Source organism: Oreochromis niloticus, linkage group LG2 (assembly GCF_001858045.2).
Source record: "Oreochromis niloticus isolate F11D_XX linkage group LG2, O_niloticus_UMD_NMBU, whole genome shotgun sequence".
Classification (NCBI taxonomy): domain Eukaryota; kingdom Metazoa; phylum Chordata; class Actinopteri; order Cichliformes; family Cichlidae; genus Oreochromis; species Oreochromis niloticus.
In genome coordinates, this window is record NC_031966.2 from 611,224 (window position 1) to 635,863 (window position 24,640).

General features: G+C 37.0%; 1 protein-coding gene across 3 annotated transcripts; it reads right to left on the reverse strand.

Annotated features, from left to right (window-relative positions):
• Positions 1 to 21,492: 21,492 nt before the first annotated feature.
• Positions 21,493 to 24,357, reverse strand: LOC109203116 (uncharacterized). 3 transcript variants are annotated; one of them, XR_002063052.2, is made up of 2 exons: positions 21,910 to 22,353; positions 21,493 to 21,741 (listed from the first exon to the last, which is right to left on the reverse strand). XR_002063052.2 is itself a non-coding variant. In XM_019362160.2 (2 exons), the coding sequence occupies exons 1-2, from the start codon at positions 24,348 to 24,350 to the stop codon at positions 21,736 to 21,738; spliced, it is 582 nt and encodes a 193-aa protein (XP_019217705.1). In that variant the 5' UTR covers positions 24,351 to 24,357; the 3' UTR covers positions 21,493 to 21,735. The 3 variants fall into 3 exon arrangements, 2 of the variants coding, with proteins under 2 accessions (XP_019217705.1, XP_019217704.1); XM_019362160.2 differs by lacking the exon at positions 21,910 to 22,353 and adding an exon at positions 23,775 to 24,357; XM_019362159.2 differs by lacking the exons at positions 21,493 to 21,741; positions 21,910 to 22,353 and adding exons at positions 23,515 to 23,655; positions 23,775 to 24,357.
• Positions 24,358 to 24,640: the final 283 nt, after the last annotated feature.

The following is a 24,640-nucleotide window of genomic DNA, read 5'->3' on the forward strand; positions in this document are numbered from 1 at the left end:
TAAAGCTGAAGCTGTCAGCTGAAACTAGCTGAAAAAGCTGAAAAGTTGCAGAAGTTGTAAAACCTTTGCAAAAAATTGTAATAACTTTGCAGAAGCATAAGAACTTAGCAAAAATGTAATTACTTAGCAGAACTGCAATAACGTAAAGAAAACATAATACTTGGCAGAAATACAATAACATAGCAGAACTTAGCAGCAGAAATTAGAATAAATATTGTAACTTAGCAGAAACAAGATAACTTTTCAGAAATACAGGATTTTAGCAAACATGGTACAAGATTACATAGATACTTTATTTAAACAAAAATACCTAAACATTGCACAAATACTGTGATTTAGGACAAATACTACAACATAGCAGAAATGCTGTAATTCAGCAAATATATTATGCTATGGCACAAATAGAAAGAATATGCTCAAATACTATGATTTTGCTCAAATAATATGATTAAGCAATAATACTAAGATTTAGTAGAAATACTGTATTTAGCACACACACCGAAAAGTAGCAGAAATACTGTAAATTAGCATAATAGTAATAACTTGCACAATTACAAATATGGACATGGTAAATGGCCTGTATTTATATAGCGCTTTTATGGTCCCTAAGGACCCCAAAGCTCTTTACATATCCAGTCATTCACCCATTCACACACTGGTGATGGCAAGCTACGTTGTAGCCACAGCCACCCTGGGGCGCACTGACAGAGGCGAGGCTGCTGGACACTGGCGCCACCGGGCCCTCTGACCACCACCAGTAGACAACGAGTGAAGTGTCTTGTCCAAAGACACAACGACCGAGACTGTCCGAGCCGGGCCTCGAACCGGTAACCTTCCGATTACAAGGCGAACTCCCAACTTTTGAGCCACGATCGCCCCCATATATGGAAACAAACATGCACAGAGACACACACAGGATCCAATTCAATCAACCAGTGTAAATATATTGATTTTAAATCACACAATAAGATACACCCATAAAAAGGCTCTCTCTCTCTCTCTCTCTGTTATACAGACACACACACACACACACACACACACACAGCAGCAGCAGGAGCAGAAGCAAGTGAACAAACAGGGGCTGTACATACAGTGTTTCCTGTATGTTTCTAGGTGGGTCAAAAAGCCTGGAGCTGCTTAATTTGAATCCACCAATCAGAAAGGCTATGTACTTTTTCCCGCCAAAACAGGTGCACCTGTTTTTACACACGCAGCACAGAGACAGGATTTGTGCAGTCTATTTTTCATAGTGAGGACTCCTCTCAAACAAATGGCTATAATTTGCTTACCAGCTGCCCCACTGGGAAAGACAGTGAGCTCTTGGGAAACGGGGTGATGAGCAGTCAGAATTAGATCGCGGTGAGAGGCAAAGAGCGCTGTTTTTTGGAGTTACAAAACGTCGTGTAACTCCAAAACTAGGTGGACTAGAAGCATAATTCTTGTACTGGGTGAATCAGCGGACTTTGGTGTACTTTGACTGTGATTTTCATTACTCTTTGTACATCCGTCGCTGAGATATGACGAGAGAAGAAACGGCAGACCTCAGATATGATTGGCTGGCTGGGAAGCTGGCAGAAATATATAGTAATAGTGTGATTAAGCATAAATACTACATTTAGCAGAAATACTGTATTAAGCACAAATCCTATAAAAAGCAGAAATACTATATTAAGCACAAATCCTATAAAAAGCAGAAATACTATATTAAGCAATATAAAAATCCTATAAAAATGGTATAAAAAGCAAAAATACTGTAATATGATTTGGTAGAAAAACTATAATTAATCAGAAATACTATATTTGGCAGAAATACTGTAATCAGCACATATACTGTAACATGACAGAAATTCCTCCACTTAGTAGTAATACTATAACATAACACAAATGTTATGATGAGTTGAGCGGCTGGTACTCTGGTGCAGTCAGCACAATCTGGAGCTGAACACTCTTAAAACTGTAGAGATGACAGTGGACTTCAGGAGACATCCCTCAACTCTGCCCCCCCTCATCATATCAGACAGCCCTGTGTCGACTGTGGAGATCTTCAAGTTGCTGGGTACCACCATCTCCCAGGACCTGAAGTGGGAGACCAACATCAACTCCATCCTCAAAAAGACCCAGCAGAGGATGTACTTCCTGAGACAACTGGGGAAGTACAGTCTTCCACAGGAGCTGCTGATCCAGTTCTACACTGCAGTCATTGAGTCTGTCCTGTGCTCCTCCATCACAGTCTGGTATGGTGCAGCCACTAAACAGGACAGGTGCAGACTGCAGCGGACTGTACGGGCAGCAGAAAGGATCATCGGCGCCCCCTGCCCTCCATCCAGGATCTGTACCTCTCAAGAACCAGGAAACGGGCAGGGAAAATCATCACAGACCCCTCACACCCTGGACACAGACTTTTTGATCTGCTGCCCTCTGGCAGACGGTACAGAAGCCTGCAGACCAGGACCACCCGACACAGGAACAGTTTCTTTCCCCTCGCCATCTCCCTTCTAAACAGTTGAACTGTCACACTGCTCCCACTGCCAGACTGCAACTGCACCTTATGTACATTCTGTAGTATTCATTCCACCTCATTTCATTTCTGTATTTTATGTATATAAGTTTAGATTAGTTATTTATAGTTGGTTTACACAGCTTTGTGTATGTATGTGTATGCATGTGGGTGCGTGCGTGCGTGCGTGCGTGCGTGCGTGCGTGCGTGCGTGCGTGTGTGTGTGTGTGTGTGTGAGATTTACATTGCTGTGCTCGAGAGCCACCATCTACCGGAACCAAATTCCTTGTATTTGTATGCACATATACTTGGCCAATAAACACGATTCTGATGACTTGGCACAAAAACCATGATTTAGCAGAAATACTATGATTGAGCAGAAGTACTAAGATGTAGTAAAAGTACTTTGATTTAAGAGAAATCCAATTATGGAGGAGTAATACTTTAAAATGGGAGAAATATTGATACACACACATTCACAGAGCCTAAAGGGAAGAGTATTTGTGCCATGGAGTGTTAAGAAGAATGTGAGGTCCATATTAGAAAAGCTGGTAAAAAGTTTTGAGAATTGTAATAAATGATGAATATGAATTAGTGGTCTGTGATAGTGTATTAATTTGTAGGGCAAAAAACATGTTGTCCAAGGTGGAGTTGAACCCACGACCTTTGGGTTACAGACCTGTGTCATTACCAGCTGCCCCACTGGGAAAGACAGTGAGCACTTGGGAAACAGGGTGATGAGCAGTCAGAATTAGATCGCGGTGTGAGGCAAAGAGCGCCGTTTTTTGGAGTTACAAAACGTCGTGTAACTCCAAAACTAGGTGGACTAGAAGCATAATTCTTGTACTGGGTGAATCAGCGGACTTTGGTGTACTTTGACTGCGATTTTCATTACTCTTTGTACATCCGTCGCTGAGATATGACGAGAGAAGAAACTGCAGACCTCAGATATGATTGGCTGGCTGGGAAGCTGGCAGAAATATATAGTAATAGTGTGATTAAGCATAAATACTACATTTAGCAGAAATACTGTATTAAGCACAAATCCTATAAAAAGCAGAAATACTATATTAAGCACAAATCCTATAAAAAGCAGAAATACTATATTAAGCAATATAAAAATCCTATAAAAATGGTATAAAAAGCAAAAATACTGTAATATGATTTGGTAGAAAAACTATAATTAATCAGAAATACTATATTTGGCAGAAATACTATATTTAGCACAAATCTTATAAAATAGCAGAAATAGTATGATTCAGCACAATAGTAATAACTTAAACAGAAAAACTGGAAAAGCAAAATGGACAGCTGAAAAAATGCTGAACATGCTAAGGGTCCTTCAAATGTACTTGTTAAATGAAAAAAAAACTCAGCAAAAAAAGTGTAACAGTCACACAATCACAAATATGGAAACATATGGAAACACACATGCACAGAGAGACACACACAGGATCAAATTCAGTCAACCAGTCTAAATATATTGAATTTAAATCATACAATAAGATGCTCCCATAAAAACTCTGTCTCGCCCTCTCTTTCTCTCTCTCTGTCACACACACACACACACACACACACACACACACACACACATATAGGGAGAGACAAGCAAGTTTCTAGGTCAGTCAAGCAGCCTGGGAGCTGCTAAATTTGAATCCACCAATCAGAGAGGCTGTGTACTTTTTCCCGCCAAAACAGGTTCAGCCGTTTTTACACACTCAGCACAGAGAGACACAGGATTTCTGCAGTGTATTTCTCATAATGACGACTCCCCTCAAACAAATGACCATAATTTCCTAACCGTAGGGGCTAGAACGGTCATTCTTACACCGTTTTGTTCAGAAGAGATGGGGGAATCTTAAAGTGTTGACACTTTATCATTAAAATATGAATTATTAAAGATATTTGACTTCTAATGCAGCATAACTGAGTAGAGCAAAGCAAAAACTGCCTTGACTTGCCCTCAAACAACGCTTTCTAACTCTAAATCTATTTGGAGTATCAATATCATTCTTTCACCGTAAGAGACAGCAGGCTTTGGTGAACAATCATGGAAATTTTCAGGTCTCTGTGGAAATCCATTAAAAAGATATGACGAGAGAAAAAAGTGGTTCATTTCCAGAGTTTGAAATCTGAAGAAATCTGAGCGAAGGACGAATTTCCTACCCTCAAAGAAGTCTAACTCATTTCAGAACGGTAATAGGTGAGAAAATAATTCTTGAATTGTGAGCGTCAGGAGTGTCTGAAGATATACGGGGACAAGCCTCATGTCGTAACTTCACTTCGTTAAGGAGATATGACGATTCGAATATGCCTCTCATTACAGAAATCAAGCGATGATTTTGAACAAACTCTCCATTGACTTTCTATGGAGAGTTTTCTGACTTTGTGTTGGTCTGAGGAGATTTGCCAAAATTCTATAAATTTCACAACAATGATGGTGACATTTTCTGAAAGCCAGCAAAAATACCTACGTTTTGATGTATAATTTGTGTGGGTTGAGTGAAAATTGAGTGAGTAGCAAGAAGTTGTTCGGACATGAAGAGAAAATTGCCAAAGGTACAGTGGCTCACTTAGAACCAACTGCATAGCAACCATAACAACGCATGTATTTTGTGAAAAATCACAAAGATGAAACTCAAAACTTAAAGAGGGATAAGATGAAAACGGTAACAGATATGAAAAAGCTGAATCATTAATGAATAGCCCAATAATTTGTGAACATTTTAAAGTTTGAATGGTTGTTCTACGTGAAAGTAGGAAAAAGTAGTTAAGTTTCAAAAACAGGCAAGTTTTAGCTGAATTTTGGAAGTTTTCCATTCATTTCAATGGGACAAAAAAAAGCATAAAAAGCTTAATATTTTAAAAAGTATAACAGCAAAAAATACCAAAAGTCATAGCCGGAATTAGCAGAAAAAGCAGAATAGTTTAAAATTTGAACGGCAAAAATCGGCTGAAAATTGTGGAAGTAGATAAGGTCCAAAAAACGTACGGAAGCAACTTGAAGAATAAAGTATAAAGAATAAAGAGAAACAGGAAAACAATAGTGTGGATGCTTAAAGCATCCACACAACTAGAAAAATTTGCATTTCCTGCGAAAATGCAGTGTGGATGCTTTAAAGCTGAAGCTTTCTGCTGAAACTAGCTGAAAAAGCTGAGAAGTTGCAGAAATTGTAAAAGCTTTGCAGAAGCAAAGGAACTTTGCTAAAATGTAGTAACTTAGCAGAACTGCAATATCTTAGAGGAAACATAATACTTGGCAGAAATACAATAGCATAGCAGAACTTAGCAGAAATATTGTAACTTAGCAGAAACACGATAACTTGTCAAAAATACAAGAATTTAGGAGAAATAGTATAAGATAACAGAAAGAATATATTTAGCCAAACACTCTTGAACATTACAGAAATACTATGATTTAGAAAAACAGTACAACATAGAAGAAATGCTGTGATTTACCAGAGACACTGTAATATACTATGAATATTGTAATTTTATATAAATACTATGTTTTAGCAAAAATACTCCAGTTTAGCACAAATATTATAACATAGCAGAAATACTATTCTATAGCAGAAATGCTATATTTAGAAAGGAAAATATAATATAGTAGAAATACTATGATTTAGCAGAAATCCTACAATATAGCTTAATAACAATGATTTAGAACAGATACTATGATTGAGCAGAATAGTAATAACTTAAGTGAAAATATTGGGAAGGTAAAATGACAAGCTGAATAAAAAGGAACATGGTTAAGTTTGCTCAGAACTCATTTTTGTTTACCTCTGAAAAAATAAAATAAAAATACATTTAGGAAAAAAACAAATAAGAACAGCCAACAGATACATGCAAAATCAAATATGGATATACAAATCAACAGATACACACAAAATCAAATATGGATACAAAAATGTACAGAGAGAAACACACAGAATGGGTCTATGCCAGTCAACCAGTCTGAATATATTATATTTTTATCCAACAATGAGATGCTGCCCTAAAAAGGGTCTGTGTGTGTGTGTGTGTGTGTGTGTGTGTCTCTCTCTCACACACACACACACACACACACACACACACACAGCAGCAGAAAGTGAATAGGGGCTGTTAACAGCATGTTTCTAGGTCAGTCAAACAGCTGTGAGCTTCTCAATTTGAATCCACCAATCAGAGAGGCTGTGTGCTTTTTCCCGCCAAAACAGGTGCACCTGTTTTTACACACACGCAGCACAGAGACAGGATTTTTGCAGTCATTTTCTCATAGTGAGGATTCCCCTCAAACAAATGGCTATAATTTCCTAACCGTAGGGGCTAGAACAGTCATTGTTACAGCATTTTGTTCAGAAGAGATGGGGGAATCTTAAGGTGTTGACAATTTATCTTAAAAATATGAATTATTGAAGATATTTGACTTCTAATGCACCATAACTGAGTAGAAGCAAAGCGAAAACTGTCTTGACTTGCCCTCAAATGATGCTTTCTAACTCTAAATCTATTTGGAGTATCGATATCATTCTTTCACCGTAAGAGACAGCAGGCTTTGGTGAACAGTCATGGAAATTTTCAGGTCACTGTGGAAATCCATCTAAAAGATATGACGAGAGAAAAAAGTGCCTCATTTCCAGAGTTTGAAATCTGAAGAAATCTGAGCGAGGGACGAATTTCCTACCCTCAAACAAACCCAATTCATGGCCAAATGGTAATAGGTGAGAAAGAAATTCTTGAATTGTGAGTGTCAGGAGTGTCTGAAGATATATTGGCACAAGCCTCATGTCTTAACTTCGCTGCGTTAAGGAGATATGACGATTTGAAAATGCCTCTCATTAGAGAAATCCAGCGGTGATTTTGAACAAGCTCATTGACTTTCTATGCAGAGTTTCCAGACTTTGTGTTGGTCTGAGGAGATTTGCCAAAATTCTATTATACAGAAATACTGTAATCAGCACATATACTGTAACATGACAGAAATTCCTCCACTTAGTAGTAATAGTATAACATAACACAAATATTATGATTTGGCACAAAAACCATGATTTGGCAAAATAGTATGATTGAGCAGAAGTACTAAGATGTAGTAAAAGTACTTTGATTTAACAGAAATACAATTATAGAGGAGTAATACTTTAAAATGGGAGAAATATTGATACACACACACATACACAGAGCCTAAAGGGAACAGTATTTGTGCCATGGAGTGTTAACAAGAATCTGAGGTCAATATTAGAAAAGCTGCTAAAATCATAAAAGTTTGCAGAATTGTAATAAATGATCAATATGAATTAGTGGTCTGTGACAGTGTATTAATTTGTAGGGAATAAAACATGTTGACCAAGGTGGAATTGAACCCACGACCTTTGGGTTGCAGACCTGTGTCATTACAAACTGTACCACTGGGAAAGAGAGCGAGCGCCTGGAAAACAGGGTGATGAGCAGTCAGAATTAGATTGCGGTGAGAGGCGAAAAACGCAGTTTTTTGGAGTTACAAAACGTCGTGTAACTCAAAAACTAGGTGGACTAGAAGCATAATTCTTGTACTGGGTGAATCAGCGTACTTTGGTGTACTTTGACTGTGATTTGCATTGCTCTTTGTACATCTGTCGCTGAGATATGACGAGAGAAGAAAAGGCAGACCTCAGATATGATTGGCTGGCTGGGAAGCCGTGCAGGCCCTGATATGTAAATTTTATATGTATCAGTCCTCACAGAGGATTAGCTGCCTGGGGACCTGGCAGAAATATATACAAATAGTATGATTAAGCATAAATCCTACATTTAGTAGAAATACTATGTTTTAGCACAAATACTATAAAATGGCAGAAATACTATAATTAAGCAGAAATACTATATTTGGCAGAAACACTATATTTAGTACAAATCTTATGAAATAGCAGAAATAATATGATTTAGCAGAAATGCTGTATTTGGCACAAATACTGAAAAGCAGCAGAAATGCTATGACTTAGCACAACAGTAATAACTTATAGAAAAATTGGAAAAGCAAAATGGACAGCTGGAAAAATCCTGAACATGCTAAGGGTCCCTCAAATCTAATTGTTAAATATATTGAATTTAAGTGATATAATAAGATGCTCCCATCAAAAGGCTCTCTCTCGCTCTCTCTCTCTCTCTCTCACACACACACACACACACACGCACACACACACACACACACACACACAGAGCCTAAAGGGAAGAGTATTTGTGCCATGGAGTGTTAACAAGAATCTGAGGTCCATATTAGAAAAGCTGCTAAAATCATAAAAGTTTGCAGAATTGTAATAAATGATGAATATGAATTAGTGGTCTGTGATAGTGTATTAATTTGTAGGGAAAAAAACATGTTGCCCAAGGTGTAATTGAACCCACGACCTTTGGGTTGCAGACCTGTGTCATTACCAACTGCGCCACTGGGAAAGAGAGCGAGCGCCTGGAAAACAGGGTGATGAGCAGTCAGAATCAGATTGCGGTGAGAGGCGAAAAACGCTGTTTTTTGGAGTTACAAAATGTCGTGTAACTCAAAAACTAGGTGGACTAGAAGCATAATTCTTGTACTGGGTGAATCAGCGTACTTTGGTGTACTTTGACTGTGATTTGCATTGCTCTTTGTACATCTGTCGCTGAGATATGACGAGAGAAGAAAGGGCAGACCTCAGATATGATTGGCTGGCTGGGAAGCCGTGCAGGCCCTGATATGTAAATTTTATATGTATCAGTCCTCACAGAGGATTGGCTGCCTGGGGACCTGGCAGAAATATATACAAATAGTATGATTAAGCATAAATACTACATTTTTTAGAAAAACTATATTAAGCACAAATCCTGTAAAAAGCAGAAATACTATATTAAGCAATATAAATATCCTCTAAAAATCCTATAAAAAGCAGTAAAACTGTACTATGATTTGGTAGAAAAACCCTAATTAATCAAAAATAATAAATTTGGCAGAAATAGCAGAAACACTATATTTAGCACAAATCTTATGAAATAGCAGAAAGAGCATGATTTAGCAGAAATGCTGTATTTAGCACAAATCTCATAAAATAGCAGACATAGTATGATTTTGCAGAAATGCTGTATTTAGCACAAATACTGAAAAGCAGCAGAAATGCTATGATTCAGCACAATAGTAATAACTTAAATAGAAAAATTGGAAAAGCAAAATGGACAGCTGAAAGAATCCTGAACATGCTAAGGGTCCCTCAAATGTAATTGTTAAATGAAAAAAATCAGCAAAAAAAGTATAACAGTGACACAATCACAAATATGGACACATATGGAAACACACATGCACAGAGACACACACAGGATCAAATTCAGTCAACCAGTCTAAATATATTGAATTTAAATCATATAATAAGATGCTCCCATAAAAACTCTCTCTCGCCCTCCCTTTCTCTCTCTCTCTGTCACACACACACACACACACACACACACACACACACACACACACACATAGGGAGAGACAAGCAAGTTTCTAGGTCAGTCAAGCAGCCTGGGAGCTGCTAAATTTGAATCCACCAATCAGAGAGGCTGTGTACTTTTTCCCGCCAAAACAGGTGCAGCCGTTTTTACACACTCAGCACAGAGAGAGACAGGATTTTTGCAGTCTATTTCTCATAGTGAGGATTCCTCTCAAACAAACAGCCATAAATTCCTAACCGTAGGGGCTAAAACGGTCATTCTTAGACCGTTGTGTTCAGAAGACATGGGAGAATCTTGAAATGTTGACCATTTAAAATAAAAATATGAAATATCATAGATATATGACATAGATGATTGGTTGTCTTAGAAGCCATGATTGCCCCAATATGCAAATTTGAATGTGCAAGGCCTAAGATATGATTGGCTGGCTGGGAAGCCATGAAGGCAACAATATGCAAATTTGAATGTGCAAGCCCTCGGATATGATTGGTTGTCTTAGAAGCCATATAAAAAGCAGTAAAACTGTACTATGATTTGGTAGAAAAATTATAATTAATCAAAAATACTATATTTGGCAGAAATACTATTTTGTAGCAGAAACACTATATTTAGCACAAATCTGATGAAATAGAAGAAATAGTATGATTTAGCAGAAATGCTGTATTTAGCACAAATACTGGAAAGCAGCAGAAATGCTATGACTTAGCACAATAGTAATAACCTAAATAGAAAAATTGGAAAAGCAAAATGGACAGCTGAAAAAATCCTGAACATGCTAAGGGTCCCTCAAATGTAATTGTTAAATGAAAAAAAAACAGCAAAAAAAAGTATAACCGTCACACAACCACAAATATGGACACATATGGTAACACACATGCACAGACAGACACACACAGGATCAAATTCAGTCAACCAGTCTAAATATATTGAATTTAAATCACACACACACACACACACACACACACAAGATCCAATTCAGTCAACCAGTCTAAATATATTGAATTTGAATCTTACAATGAGATCATCCCATAAAAAGGCTTTCTCTCTCTCTCTCTCTCTCTCTCTCTCTCTGTCACACACACACACACACACACACACACACACGATCCAATTCAGTCAACCAGTCTAAATATATTGAATTTAAATCTTACAATGAGATCATCCCATAAAAAGGCTCACTCTCTCTCTCTCTCTCTCCCTCTCTCTGTCTCTCTCACACACACACACACACACACACACACACAAGATCCAATTCAGTCAACCAGTCTAAATATATTGAATTTGAATCTTACAATGAGATCATCCCATAAAAAGGCTTTCTCTCTCTCTCTCTCTCTCTCTCTCTCTCCCTCTCTCTCTCTGTCACACACACACACACACACACACACACACACACACACACAAGATCCAATTCAGTCAACCAGTCTAAATATATTGAATTTAAACCATAGAATAAGATGCTCCCATAAAAACTCTCTCTCGCCCTCTCTTTCTCTCTCTCTCTGTCTCACACACACACACACACACACACACACAGGGAGAGAGGAGCAAGTTTCTAGGTCAGTCAAGCAGCCTGGGAGCTGCTAAATTTGAATCCACCAATCAGAGAGGCTGTGTACTTTTTCCCGCCAAAACAGGTGCAGCCGTTTTTACACACACAGCACAGAGAGAGACAGGATTTCTGCAGTGTATTTCTCATAGTGAGGATTCCTCTCAAACAAATGGCCATAATTTCCTAACCGTAGGGGCTAGAACGGTCATTCTTACACCGTTTTGTTCAGAAGAGATGGGGGAATCTTCAGGTGTTGACAATTTATCATTAAAATATGAATTATTAAAGATATTTGACTTGTAATGCACCATAACTGAGTAGAGGCGAAGCAAAAACTGCCTTGACTTGCCCTCAAACAACGCTTTCTAACTCAAAATCTATTTGGAGTATCGATATCATTCTTTCACCGTAAGAGACAGCAGACTTTGGTGAACAGTCATGGAAATTTTCAGGTCTCTGTGGAAATCCAAAAAAAAGATATGACAAGAGAAAAAAGTTGTTCATTTCCAGAGTTTGAAATCTGAAGAAATCTGAGCAAAGGACGAATTTCCTACCCTCAAACAAGTCTAACTCATTTCAGAACGGTATTAGGTGAGAAAAAAAATTCTTGAATTGTGAGCGTCAGGAGTGTCTGAAGATATACGGGGACAAGCCTCATGTTTTAACTTCGCTTCGTTAAGGAGATATGACGATTCGAATATGCCTCTCATTAGAGAAATCAAGCGATGATTTTGAACAAACTCTCCATTGACTTTCTATGGAGAGTTTTCTGACTTTCTGTTGGTCTGAGGGGATTTGCCAAAATTCTATAAATCTCACAACAATGATCGTAACATTTTCTGAAAGCCAGCAAAAATACCTACGTTTTGATGTATAATTTGTGTGGGTTAAGTGAAAATTGAGCGAGTAGCAAGAAGTTGTTCGGACATGAAGAGAAAATTGCCAAAGATACAGTGGCTCACTTAGAACCAACTGCATAGCAACCATAACAACGCATGTATTTTGTGAAAAATCACAAAGATGAAACTCAAAACTTAAAGAGGGATAAGATGAAAATGGTAACAGATATGAAAAAGCTGAGTCATTCAAGAATAGCAGAAAAATTTGTGAACATTTTAAAGTTTGAATGGCTGTTCTAGGTGAAAGTATGAAAAAGTAGTTAAGTTTCAAAAACCAGCAAGTTTTAGCAGAATTTTGGAAGTTTTCCATTCATTTCAATGGGACAAAAAATTGCATAAAAAGCTTAATATTTTAAAAAGTATAACAGCAAAAAATAGCAAAAGTCATAGCACACTTTAGCAGAAATAGCAGAATAGTTTAAAATTTGAACGGTGAAAATAGCACAAAAATTGTTGAAGTAGTTAAACAGCAAAAAACGTACGGAAGCAACTTGAAGAATAACTAGAAAAATTTGCATTTCCTGCGAAAATGCTGTGTGGATGCCTTGACGCTGAAGCTGTATGCTGAAAAGCTGAAAAAGATGAAAAGTTGCAAAAAGTCAGCCTCCTTGAATTGGCAGAAATAATGTGATTTAGTAGTAATACTATAACATAACAGATATACTGTGATGTTGCAGACATAGTATGTTTTTGCACTACTCATTTGTAGTGAAAAAAATTAGCAATATAAATTACAGGTCTGTGAAAGTGTATAAATTTGTAGTGAAAAAAAAATGTTGACCAAGGTGGGATTGAACCCACGACCATTGAGCTGCAGAGCCGTGTCATTACTGATTGCGCCACCTGGAAAGGGGGCGGGCGGCTGAAAAACAAAGACATCAGCAATCAGAAATAAAAGAGATTTCTGTTGAAAACACGTGAAAAAGCTGGAATTTGTGCTGAAAAGGGGTGAAAAAAATGAAAATTTTGCTGAAAAGGGGTGAAGAAGCTAAAGTATACCAAATCAAAGTATTTGTGCCAAAACATGGTATTTCTGCCATATTGTGGTATTTGCGCCACAAAAGTTACTACATTACAACATGAATACGGATTAAAGATGAAAGAAACTGGCAACAAATTCCTCCACTACAAACCAGTCTGATACCACTTCTTTGCAGTGTTCACGTTTACTAAGGCACTACCCAAAAGGTGCCACAAGAGGGCACTCCAACACAAGAGATGACCTATGTACACTGATGCACTTAGTAACAGTCAGCCTCCTACTTAGCCACTACGTAATACAGCGATATTACAGTGTACAAATTCACATAAATTTGCAGGGGGAACAAACAAAGCAGGAACAAGCCCAAAACAATCAAATAATTGTGCTGCCATAGCTATCTCTAACTAGCACATACGCTAAAGGTAACTAAAACCAATACACACAAGTAGCAGGGTAAACATCTTAAGCATGGAACATTAACTCACGTTTATGTGACACACACCATCCCCAACAAATACAGGATGGGCTATTTGCTCCCCTTCCCAGCAGCTCTCTCCTCAATCGTTAGCCCAGGAACGAAGGAAGACCATCTAGCTCAGAAGTCCCATGAATTCCCTCACTGCTCAGAGGCTGCTGGGTAATGTAGCTCATAATAACACAGGTTTTTCTACAAGCACAAATACTATAACATAGCAGAAATACTGTGATTTTGTTGAAATGCTATGCTTTAGGACAAATAGTATGATTTGGCAGAAATACTATGTTTTAGGACATATACTATGATTTGGATCAAATACTATGATATAGCAGCAATACTATGTTTTGGTCCAAATGCTGCGTTTAGGCACAAATATTATGATTTGGCAGACACTATGATTTAGCAGAGATAATATGATTTGGCAGAAATACTACACTTTGGCACAAATACTATAATTGAGTGCAAGTACTTTAAGATAACAGAAATACTATGATTTAGCAGAAATACAATGTTTTTGCAGAAACACTGTAATTTCACTCAAACACTATGAAATAGCAGAAAAACTATGATTTTGCAGAAATTCTATGTTTTTGCACAAATACTACAACAACTACTACTACAAATACTACAAGAAATACTATGTTTGGGCAGTAATACTATTATTTGCTATAAATACTATTATTTGGCACATATACCATAATCAGCAGATATACTATAACATAACAGAAATTCTATGACTTAGTAGTAACACTAATATAACAGAAATTTTAACTGGCCACAAATAACATGATTTGGCACAAATACCATGATTTGGCAAAAAGATACCATGATTTGGCACAAATACGATCATATTGCAGAAATACTATGATTGGGTACAAATACTATGATTTGGCACAAGTACTATGAATAAGTACAAATACTATGATTTGGCAGAAATACTATGATTTAGCAGAAATAGTATGTTTTAACATAAATAATATCTTTTCACAGAAATTTCTGCTAAAAGGTACTATTTCTGCTTTTTAGCAGAAATACTGTAATTTTGCATAAATACTATGATTTGGGATAAATACTATGATTTGGCAGATATACTATATTCAGCACATAAACTATAACATAACAGACATTCCTGCACTTAGTAGTAATCTCATAACATAAAATAAATATTATGGTTCTGCCCCCAAACCATGATTTGGCACAAATACCATGATTTTTCAAAAATAGTATGATTTAGCAGAAATACTATGATTGAGCAGAAGTACTAAGATGTAGTAGAAGTACTTTGATTTAGCACAAATACTATTATGGAGGAGTAATACTTTAACATGGGAGAAATATTGATATACACACACACATACACAGAGAGCAAAGTGTGCAGAGGCTGTTGAGAGTCTGGGTTTGGTATATCTAGGTCAGCTAAATTGGCTGCACCTGCTGTAATCAGCACTTACACACACAGACACAGAGAGAGGTGTGAGTTTTCTGCAGTGTATTTCTCACATTCAGGATTCCCCTCGAACAAATGGCCATAATTTCCTAACCGTAGGGGCTAGAACGCTCATTCTGACACCGATTTGTTCAGAAGAGATGGGGGAATCTGCAGGTCTTCATAAATCAGAGATATATATCTTTAATAATTTATATTTTGACTTGTAATACACTGTAACTGAGTAGAGGCAAAGCAAAACTGCCTTGACTTGCACTCAAACAATGTTTTGTAACTCTAAATCTATATGGAGCATCAAAATCATTCTTTCATCGTAAGAAACAGCAGGCTTTGGTGAACAGTCATGGGAATTTTCAGGTCTCTGTGGAAATCCATCAAAAAGATATGATGAGAGAAAAAAGTGCCTCATTTCCAGAGTTTGAAATCTGAAGAAATCTGAGCGAGGGACAAATTTCCTATCCTCAAACAAGTGTAATTCATGGCCAAACGGTAATAGGTGAGGAAAAAATTCTTGAATTGTGAGCATCAGTGACGTCTGAAGATATATTGGCACAAGCGTCATGTCTCAACTTTGTTTCGTTAAGGAGATATGACGATTTGAAAATGCCTCTCATTAGAGAAATCCAGCGCTGATTTTGAAGAAACTCTCCATTGACTTTCTATGGAGAGTTTTGAGACTTTATGTTACTCTGAGGAGATTTGCAAAAACTCTGTAAGTCCCACAACAATAGCAGGATAGTGACATTTCTGAAAGCCAACAAAAATACCTACGTTTTGATGTATAATTTGTGGGGTTGAGTGGAAATTCAGCGAGTAGCAAGAAGTTGTTCAGACATGAAGAGAAAATTCAGAAAGGACGAGTGCACACTCTGAGTTAATTGCATAGCAACCATAGCAACGCATGTATTTTCTGAAAAATCACAATTTTGCAACTGAAAACTTAAAGAGGTATAAAATTAAAACGGTAGAAGATCTGAAAAAGCTGAATCAGACAGGAATAGCCCAATAGTCTGAGAACATTTAAAGTTTGAATGGAGTTTCTAGGTGAAAGTATGACAAAGTAGTTAAGTTTCAAAAACAATCAAGTTTTAGCAGAATTGTGGAAGTTTTCCATTCATTTCAATGGGACAAATTAAAGGAAAAAAGTGTAATATTTTAAAAAGTATAAGAGTAATAAACACCAAAAGTCATAGCAAACATTAGCAGAAAGAGCAGAACAGTATAGAGTTTGAACGGAGAAAATCGGCTGAAACTGACAGTAGAAGACGGCAAAAAACGTACGGAAGCAACTTGAAGAATAACTAGAAAAAGTTTGCATTTCCTGCGAAAATGCTGTGTGGATGCCTTAACGCTGAAGCTGTCTGCTGAAAAGCTGAAAAAGCTGAAAGTTGCAAAAAGTTGTATGGTGGTGAAAAAAAAAGTTTTGCGCTGAGCAGGATTCGAACCTGGCCCTCCTGGACTCAAGGCAGCTACTCATCTCACTGAGCTAAACTCATTCTCTCAAAAAAGAGGAGGAGAGACTGACAATTCTGCTAAAATGAGCAGAAGCTGCTCATTTTTTGTGCTGAGAAGAGGCAAAAAGGCTGAAAAGTTTGCAGAAAAGAGATAAATCAGCAGAATATCTGCAGAAAAGAGGTAGAACAAAAGAACAAAAGAGAAACTGAAAACAGGTTTTGCCATGACTGGGATTTGAACCTGGCCGTTCTGGTCTCAAGGCAGCTGCTCATCTCACTGAACCAAACTCATTCTCGCAAAAACAAGAGATGGAGAAAGGGGCAATTTTGCTAAATGAGCAGAAGCTGCTGAGAATTGTGCTGAGAAGAAGTGAAAAGGCTGAAAATTTTGCAGAAAAGAGGTGAATCAGCAGAATTTCTGCAGAAAAGAGGTAAAGAAGCAATAAGTTGCGCTGAAAAGAGATGAATCAGCAGAATTTATGCTCAAAAGAGTTTTTTTCTGAAAACAGCTGAGATTTGTGCTGATAAGAGGTGAAAGGGCTGAAAACTTTGCAGAAGAGGTGAATCAGCAGAATTTCTCTAAAAAGAGTAAGAAGCAAAAGTTGCGCTGAAAAGAGATGAATCAGCAGAATTTCTGCTCAAGAGTTTTTTTCTAAAACAGCTGAGATTTGTGCTGAAATACTAAGATTTGGGTGAAAAGCTGAAATTTGCAGAAAAGAGTGAATCAGCAGAATTTCTGCAGAAAGAGGTAAAGAAGCAATAAGTTGCGCTGAAAAGAGATGAATCAGCAGAGTTTCTGCTGAAAAGAGTTTTGTTTTTCTGAAAACAGCCAAAAAGCTGGAATTTGTGCTGAAAAGGGGTGAAAAAAATGAAAATTTTGCTGAAAAGGGTGAAGAAGCTAAAGTATACCAAATCAAAGTATTTGTGCCAAAACATAGTGTTTCTGCCATATTGTGGTACTACTACATTACAACATGAATAGGATTAAAGATGAAAGAAACTGGCAACAAATTCCTCCACTACAAACCAGTCTGATACCACTTCTTTGCAGTGTTCACGTTTACTAAGGCACTACCCAAAAGGCGCCACGAGAGGGCACTCCAACACAAGAGATGAGGTGAATGAGCAGAATTCTGCTGAAAAGAGGCAGAAGGTTCTGTATGTAGAAAAAGAAACACTGTTGAACCATGTGTGAATAAATAAAGAAATGAAATGAAAGAACAACCTGGTTCTGCTCAATTCACCAATCAGAGGTACTGCCTCAGTCTGCTTCATCAGGCTGTGTACTTGTTTCTGCCATGGAGCGTTAACAAGAATCTGAGGTCCATATTAGAAAAGCTGCTAAAATCATAAAACTTTGCAGAATGTAATAAATTAGCAATATAAATTACAGGTCTGTGATAGTGTATAAATTTGTAGTGAAAAAAAAAAAAACGTGGAGCAAGGTGGGATTGAACCCACGACCTTTGAGCTGCAGAGCCGTGTCATTACTGATTGCGCCACCTGGAAAGGGGCGGCGGTCTGAAAGACAGATACTTGGGCAGTCAGAAAATAGATCGCGTGAGAGGCGAAAAACGCCGTTTTTTGGAGTTACAAAACGTCGTGTAACTCAAAAACTAGGAGGGCTAGCAGCATAATTCTTGTACTGGGTGAATCAGCGGACTTTGGTGTATTTTGACTGCGATTTTCATAGCTCGTTCTACCTCCGTTGCGGAGATATGACGAGAGAAGAAACGGCTTCATTTTCGGAGTTTGAAAACTGAGAGGAGGACAGATTTCTACCCCTCAAACAAACGTAATTCATTGCTCAACGGTAAGATAATTGTAAAAACTGCTTCCACTGTGAGTGTCAGCAGTGTCTGAAGATATATTGGCACAAGCCTCATGTCCTAACTTTGCTTTGTTAAAGAGATATGGCGATTTGAAAATGCCTCCCGTTTCAGAATTTCAGCTCTGAATTTCAAAACCTCCCCATAGACTTTGAATGGGGACTTGTCAGACCTTGTGTCACTCCGAGGCAAATTGCGAAAAAACGGTAAACCTCACAATACAGATAGTGACATTGTCTGAAAGCCAGCAAAAATACCTACGTTTTGATGTATAATTTGTGGGGATTGAGTGGAAATTGAGTGAGTAGCAAGAAGTTGTTTAGACATGAAGAGAAAATTCAGAACGACCAGCACTCACTCTGAGTTAATTGCACAAAATTGTGGAAGTTTCCCATTCATTTCAATGGGACAAATTAAAGGAAAAAAGTGTAATATTTTAAAAAGTATAACAGTAATAAACACCAAAAGTCATAGCAGGAATTAGCAGAAAGAGCAGAACAGTTTAGAGTTTGAACGGAGAAAATCGGCTGAAACTGAAGTACTAGTTAAGCGCAAAGAACGGAGCAACTTGAAGAATAAGTATAAAGAATAAGAGAAACAGGAACTCAATAGTGTGGAAGCCCTTTAGGGCATCCACACAATAATAAAGAATAAAGAGAAACAGGAACTCAATAGTGTGGATGCCTAAAGCATCCACACAATAATAAAGAATAAAGAGAAACAGGAAAACAATAGTGTGGATGCCTTAAAGCATCCACACAATAAAGAACAGAAGACAATACTGTGAATGCTTTTACAAGCATTCACACTAACTAGAAAGTGCATTTTCTGAAGAAACTGCAGTGTGAATGCTTGAATCTGAATGTATGCACTGAAATGAATTAATTGCTGAATTTTAAGATAAAAATGTTGAATGAGCTGGAAAATACAGAATTTTTAACCTGAAAACAAAAGTGCAGAAATTTTGAAAGCTGACGTTCACACAGAAGAAGTTGGAAAATAGCTGAACATGTTTAAAATGTAAATTAGAAAAACCTAAGTAATGACAAAAGAAAATTTAGAGTCAGAAAACCTCTGAATGAATAACAAAAGTTCATATTCTTCTAATCACTTAAAGAGTGGAATTATGTATTATAAATCTCTAATTCATAAAAAAATAATAAAAATAAATGTAAAAACAAATTTGTTGAATTGAACTGAAAAGATGAACAAACATTCTGTAGAAAATACAAGCTTTAATATACAGCATAATGTTTTTCAGACATATACACATGTGTATATCATGTTTAATGGTATTAGATACATCAATTTGTTTTGTATGTCATAGAAAATAACATAAAAATCTTAAGTCATATTTTACAGATTCTTTCTGAAAAGAACTTAAATTAATTCAACAAATGTTTTTTTTTTTCAAAATAGAATAAAAATCATTTTGAAAAAAAAGAGACGTTTGCAATGTTTTAAGGTGTTAATAATCTGATCCTGTCATGTATCTGTTCAACTTTAGTTTTTGGCACAGACTCCATTCTTAAAGAACAAATTACAAAATAATAAACAATAAAATTGAAATTAAAGTAGCTTTTTTTGTTAAACACTTCACAGTAGAATAAATAAAAATAACTAAATTAAATAACTAAATGAAAATAATAAGCAACATATGAAATACATGAAAATTCAACTTTTAAAACCACAATCCTGAACCTTTAAATTGTGTTGGTTTCTTAGAACATGGCTGAACAGCTGTTTCTATCGGTCTACTTAATCTTCTGATCTGTCTACACATCTTTTTATTACTCATTCTTTTTTGTGTTTTAATGTAAACAGAGTCCACACAGTGGTAAAAGAGAACTGTATAGAGATTTTTGAGTGAACTCAAACGAAAGCCTAAGGTGGTGACACAGTTTAACACATGCAAATAATCAAATGAACACATTAGTCCTTTTTGTGAACATGGATAAATAAGTATCATTAGTTTACAGCATTGTTCAGCCATGCCACTAAATGCTTTTTTACACAGTGTTTTAACCTGGGCTCAGACACAAAGTCCCAAATTTAGTTAGTCCCTGACTTTGAGTTGTGGTTATGACTAATTATTATACACAAGGCATTATCTATCTGAACTCTAAGGACACAAATATGAAAAAACCTATACTTACCAGCCGATACCCCACACTACACACTAGGTGTGCCATGTGACCTGAAATTTGGTACAAACTCATCAAATCATTCTGTTAACACTGTTTTTTTAACACTGTTTGTGTTGCCGTTCAGCAGTTTAAAATGTTTTAGATTGGATTACATGGAATGAATTTGAGTTCTCTTGGGGTTTTTTCGTCTGTTTCGTTCTTAGCAGATTTTTTTTTCCATACTGTTGAATTCCAGTTACCACATTTCTGGTCATATGACATCCCAAGTGTCCACTTAAAAAAATCCCCACAGTTAATTCAACATTAAAACAAAATAAAATATGTTAAATAAATAAGGTTGCTCTGTGATGAAATATTAAATAACCATACACTGTGCAGAGCACTAACAATGAAAACAATCCTTTAGCCTGTTAATCAGAGAGAGGCCGTCATTATGTCCATTTAAAACCTGTAATCAAAGAGCACAACGTTTCTGTGAAACTATAAAGTCCCATATGATCCTCATCATGTCCAGTGACTTCAGAGTGGATCCTCCCTGTCATCCGGCCAGTGTTTGATGTGTGGCACGCAGCACAGAAGCAGGATAGCTGAGGACTTTAAAAGAAGAGCAGAAAACAGGAACATATGTAGTTGTAAATGTAAATATCAGTGATACTTGTCTTGTCAAAGGGAATAAAATGATGAAAATGTTAACTTACACACTCATTTAGGGAGGATCTTGACACTGCACAGAGGAGGCAAAGTCAGTCTGACAATGGTGGTGATCTCCAGGGATGTTTCCTGCAGCAACATTCCTCCCAACTGGCCATATGATCCAGAGTAGTTGGTTTGTAATGAACAGAAAGGTGTATATGTTAGGTAGTGTGCACTTAGAGCTGGTCCTAAGAAACAAACACATCCTGTAATAAACTGAATACCTGTAGTAGTGCTGCTGCAAATATAAAGCCCTTCTATCATGTGTGGTTTCAAAGAAGGTGTTTTGGAGGCTCAGTCACAGAAACTGTGCAGTCTGTTCAGTCCTGAGTGTCTCAGCTCTGAAGGGATGGATCACAGAGGGAAACACCTGAGTACAGACATTAAAATACACTCAAATAACACTCCTAAGGTCAAGTGAAAACACAATTTAAACACTTTACAAAGAATTAATACATGTTTTCATGAAAATAATGTCATTAACCCTTTTTGTTGTGAGTAAATCTCACCGACTGCTTGTGGGACAAGCTAGAAGGAAGACTTATCACAGAATTTCTCCTGTGCTCCAGATGTGAAGTCTCACGCTCGGATCGTACAGCGATGAAGATGGTGATGATGAAGCCTCTCTGATCTGTGGCATTACAGTTTCTGGCTGCTATGTGCTTCACACTGTTGGATTTTACATGTGAAGCTTGGAGAAGACACAGAACTGTCTCTCTTTAAAAAAAAGAAAAAGAAAAAAGAAACCTAACAACCTCCCACCGCACCCCCCCACTCAACTCCCACCTACCCACTACACTCAACTCCCCAGCCTCACACCATCCAATGTCTATACAAATGTAGGGTATCAGCTGGTAACAGAAAGCAAGTGTAACATATGTAGTACATATGTAACACTGCTGAAACATTTCTGGCCAGAAATGTGCAGTTATCAGCCAGTGCATTTATCAACCCAGACCCAGACCAACCCTGATAAATGCACTGGCTGATAACTGTTTTTATATTATGTTTAATAGTGTTACATACATCAATTTGTTTTGTATGTCATAAAAAATAACATAAAAATCTTAGGTCGTATTTTACAGCTCGTTTCCGAAAAGGACTTAAATTAAATCAACAAATGTTTTTTTCAAAATAGAATAAAAATCATTTTAAAAAGAGATGTTTGCAATGTTTTAAGGTGTTAATAATCTGATCCTGTCACGTGTCTGTTCAACTTTAGTTTCTGGTTTTGTTAAACACTTCAGAGTAGAATAAAGAACGATAACTAAATTAAATAACTAAATAAAAATAATAAGCAACATATGAAATACATGAAAAATTAAATTTTAAAACCACAATCCTGAACCTTTAAACTGTTTTGGTTTGTGTTGGTTTCTTAGAACATGGGTGAACAGCTGTTTCTATCGATATGATAAAATGTAGTACTGAAACATGATAAAAGCTCATAAAAATGTATGTTTCATCAAAAGATTTGTCCAAAAATATAATCATATACTTTTGAAAAAGTTTAAAGATTATAACAAACTGAAATCAATAACATTTTGTAAATATTATTTCAAAATAGAGGCACAGATAAACTGGCTTAACTGTCATTATTGCTGTAATTAGGTTTTTCTTTTTCTTTTTTTCTTTTTTTTTTCTTTTTTAAAAAAAAGCAACCGTTAGTCTGTGTTGTTCTCTCAGAAACAAGGAAGAAGCTGTTGAACATTTGTTGTGTTGTGTTGTGTGGGCAATCCTCTGGTCCACCCTCCCTCCCTCCCAGCCACAGTGAGACTGGGGCAGCCTGGCAGGATTTTGAAGCCTGGCTGCAGAGAGGATATGCCTACACTGTTCGTTTTAAACTGGTATATTTGATTTTTCTGACATTCATAGATTACTGTAGGTGATTGTTAGATTTTCTGTAATAAATAAAATTGTCATATTTTACTGATATCATTACTTAATTCATTTAATTGTATTTTATGTAAAAGAATTCAAACATTATACTGCAATGCAGGGCGTTTTTTCTTAAGTCAATTTTTAAATATCGCTCTACTTTCTTAAGTCATTCAGAAATATAAAAATTACTTACTGTATTCACAGATCTAGATCATGAATCATCACAAGACAATACACAGTATACAGGGTCATGGTAACTATGGTAGGTCTTCATGACTCCAGAATGGAGACATCGCTCTGGCTGAGAAATGAAAATAAGGTCAAGCAGTGTGTTCTTCTCTGTGGTAGGGGCAGTGATGACCTGTGCGTATCCCCTAGACTCAAACAGCTCCAGGATTGGTTTGTTTACACTGGATAAAACATTCTCATTAAAATCACCACAAACTATGATGGGATGACAGTCCATGATCTCTAATGAGTCTAATAGGCTTACCAGGTTTTTCAGGAATGGCCTCAGAGTGTAGTCTGGAGGTCTGTATACAACTGCAATCAGTGCACTGACTGGTGCTTCAACCTTTAAAGCCAGAAATTCAAGGTCAGTTACATTATGGATGTACTGTTTTTCATGCACTTGAATGTCACTTTTCACATAAACAGCAACACCACCACCACTTCTGTTTGCCATCTGGGGAAAGTTTGTGTAGGACAGGTGTCTGTTGCGTTTGAACAAATTATAATTTTCCAAGTGGAGACTCTCTGCGACAAAAGAGCCCCGCAGGTGTGTTTCTGTTAGGCACAAAACATCTGCTAGACACAATTCATGGTGACTCTTGATGTCATTAATGTGAGCTGGCAGTCCCTCTGTGTTATGATGAACAATGGTGAAAACGTCTGACCTGCTCAGTGTTTGTCTCACATGTAGAAGAGGCATCATGTCATCAAGGTTGGCTTGTCTCATGTTCTCAAGCGCTGCAGTGATTTCTGGGTTGGTGAATATTTTTTTCTCCTCCATATCAAGAAGATACAGTCCACTGAGAGACGTCACTCTACTGACAGCTACGTAGGCCATGCCGGGCTCAAAATGCTCTTAAGAGAGACAACAGCTGATGTGGTTGTCATACCCTGTACCTTATGTATTGTACATGCAAAGGCCAGCTTCACTGGGAACTGTCTTCGTACCACTCCTTTCTGCTTTAGATTCTCCTCTGCTCTCTCAATGTACACCATGCCGTCTGCTGGTGTGCGGTTATTCTTTCCAGATGTCTCATAATCCATTTTAAGTCCAAGCTTGATGATATGTTGGTCATTTTCAGAGTAAATTACTCGAAGTAATTTTCCAAAAGCTCCATTAACCAAACC

Excerpts from the sequence above, each read along its gene's own strand:
- LOC109203116 (XM_019362159.2), bottom strand. The coding sequence starts at position 24,350 with ATGGCCTACGTAGCTGTCAGTAGAGTGACGTCTCTCAGTGGACTGTAT. Across the intron at positions 23,656-23,774 it reads GGCCATTCCTGAAAAACCTG|GGGATACGCACAGGTCATCA; the intron begins GTAAGCCTATTA and ends GTTTGAGTCTAG.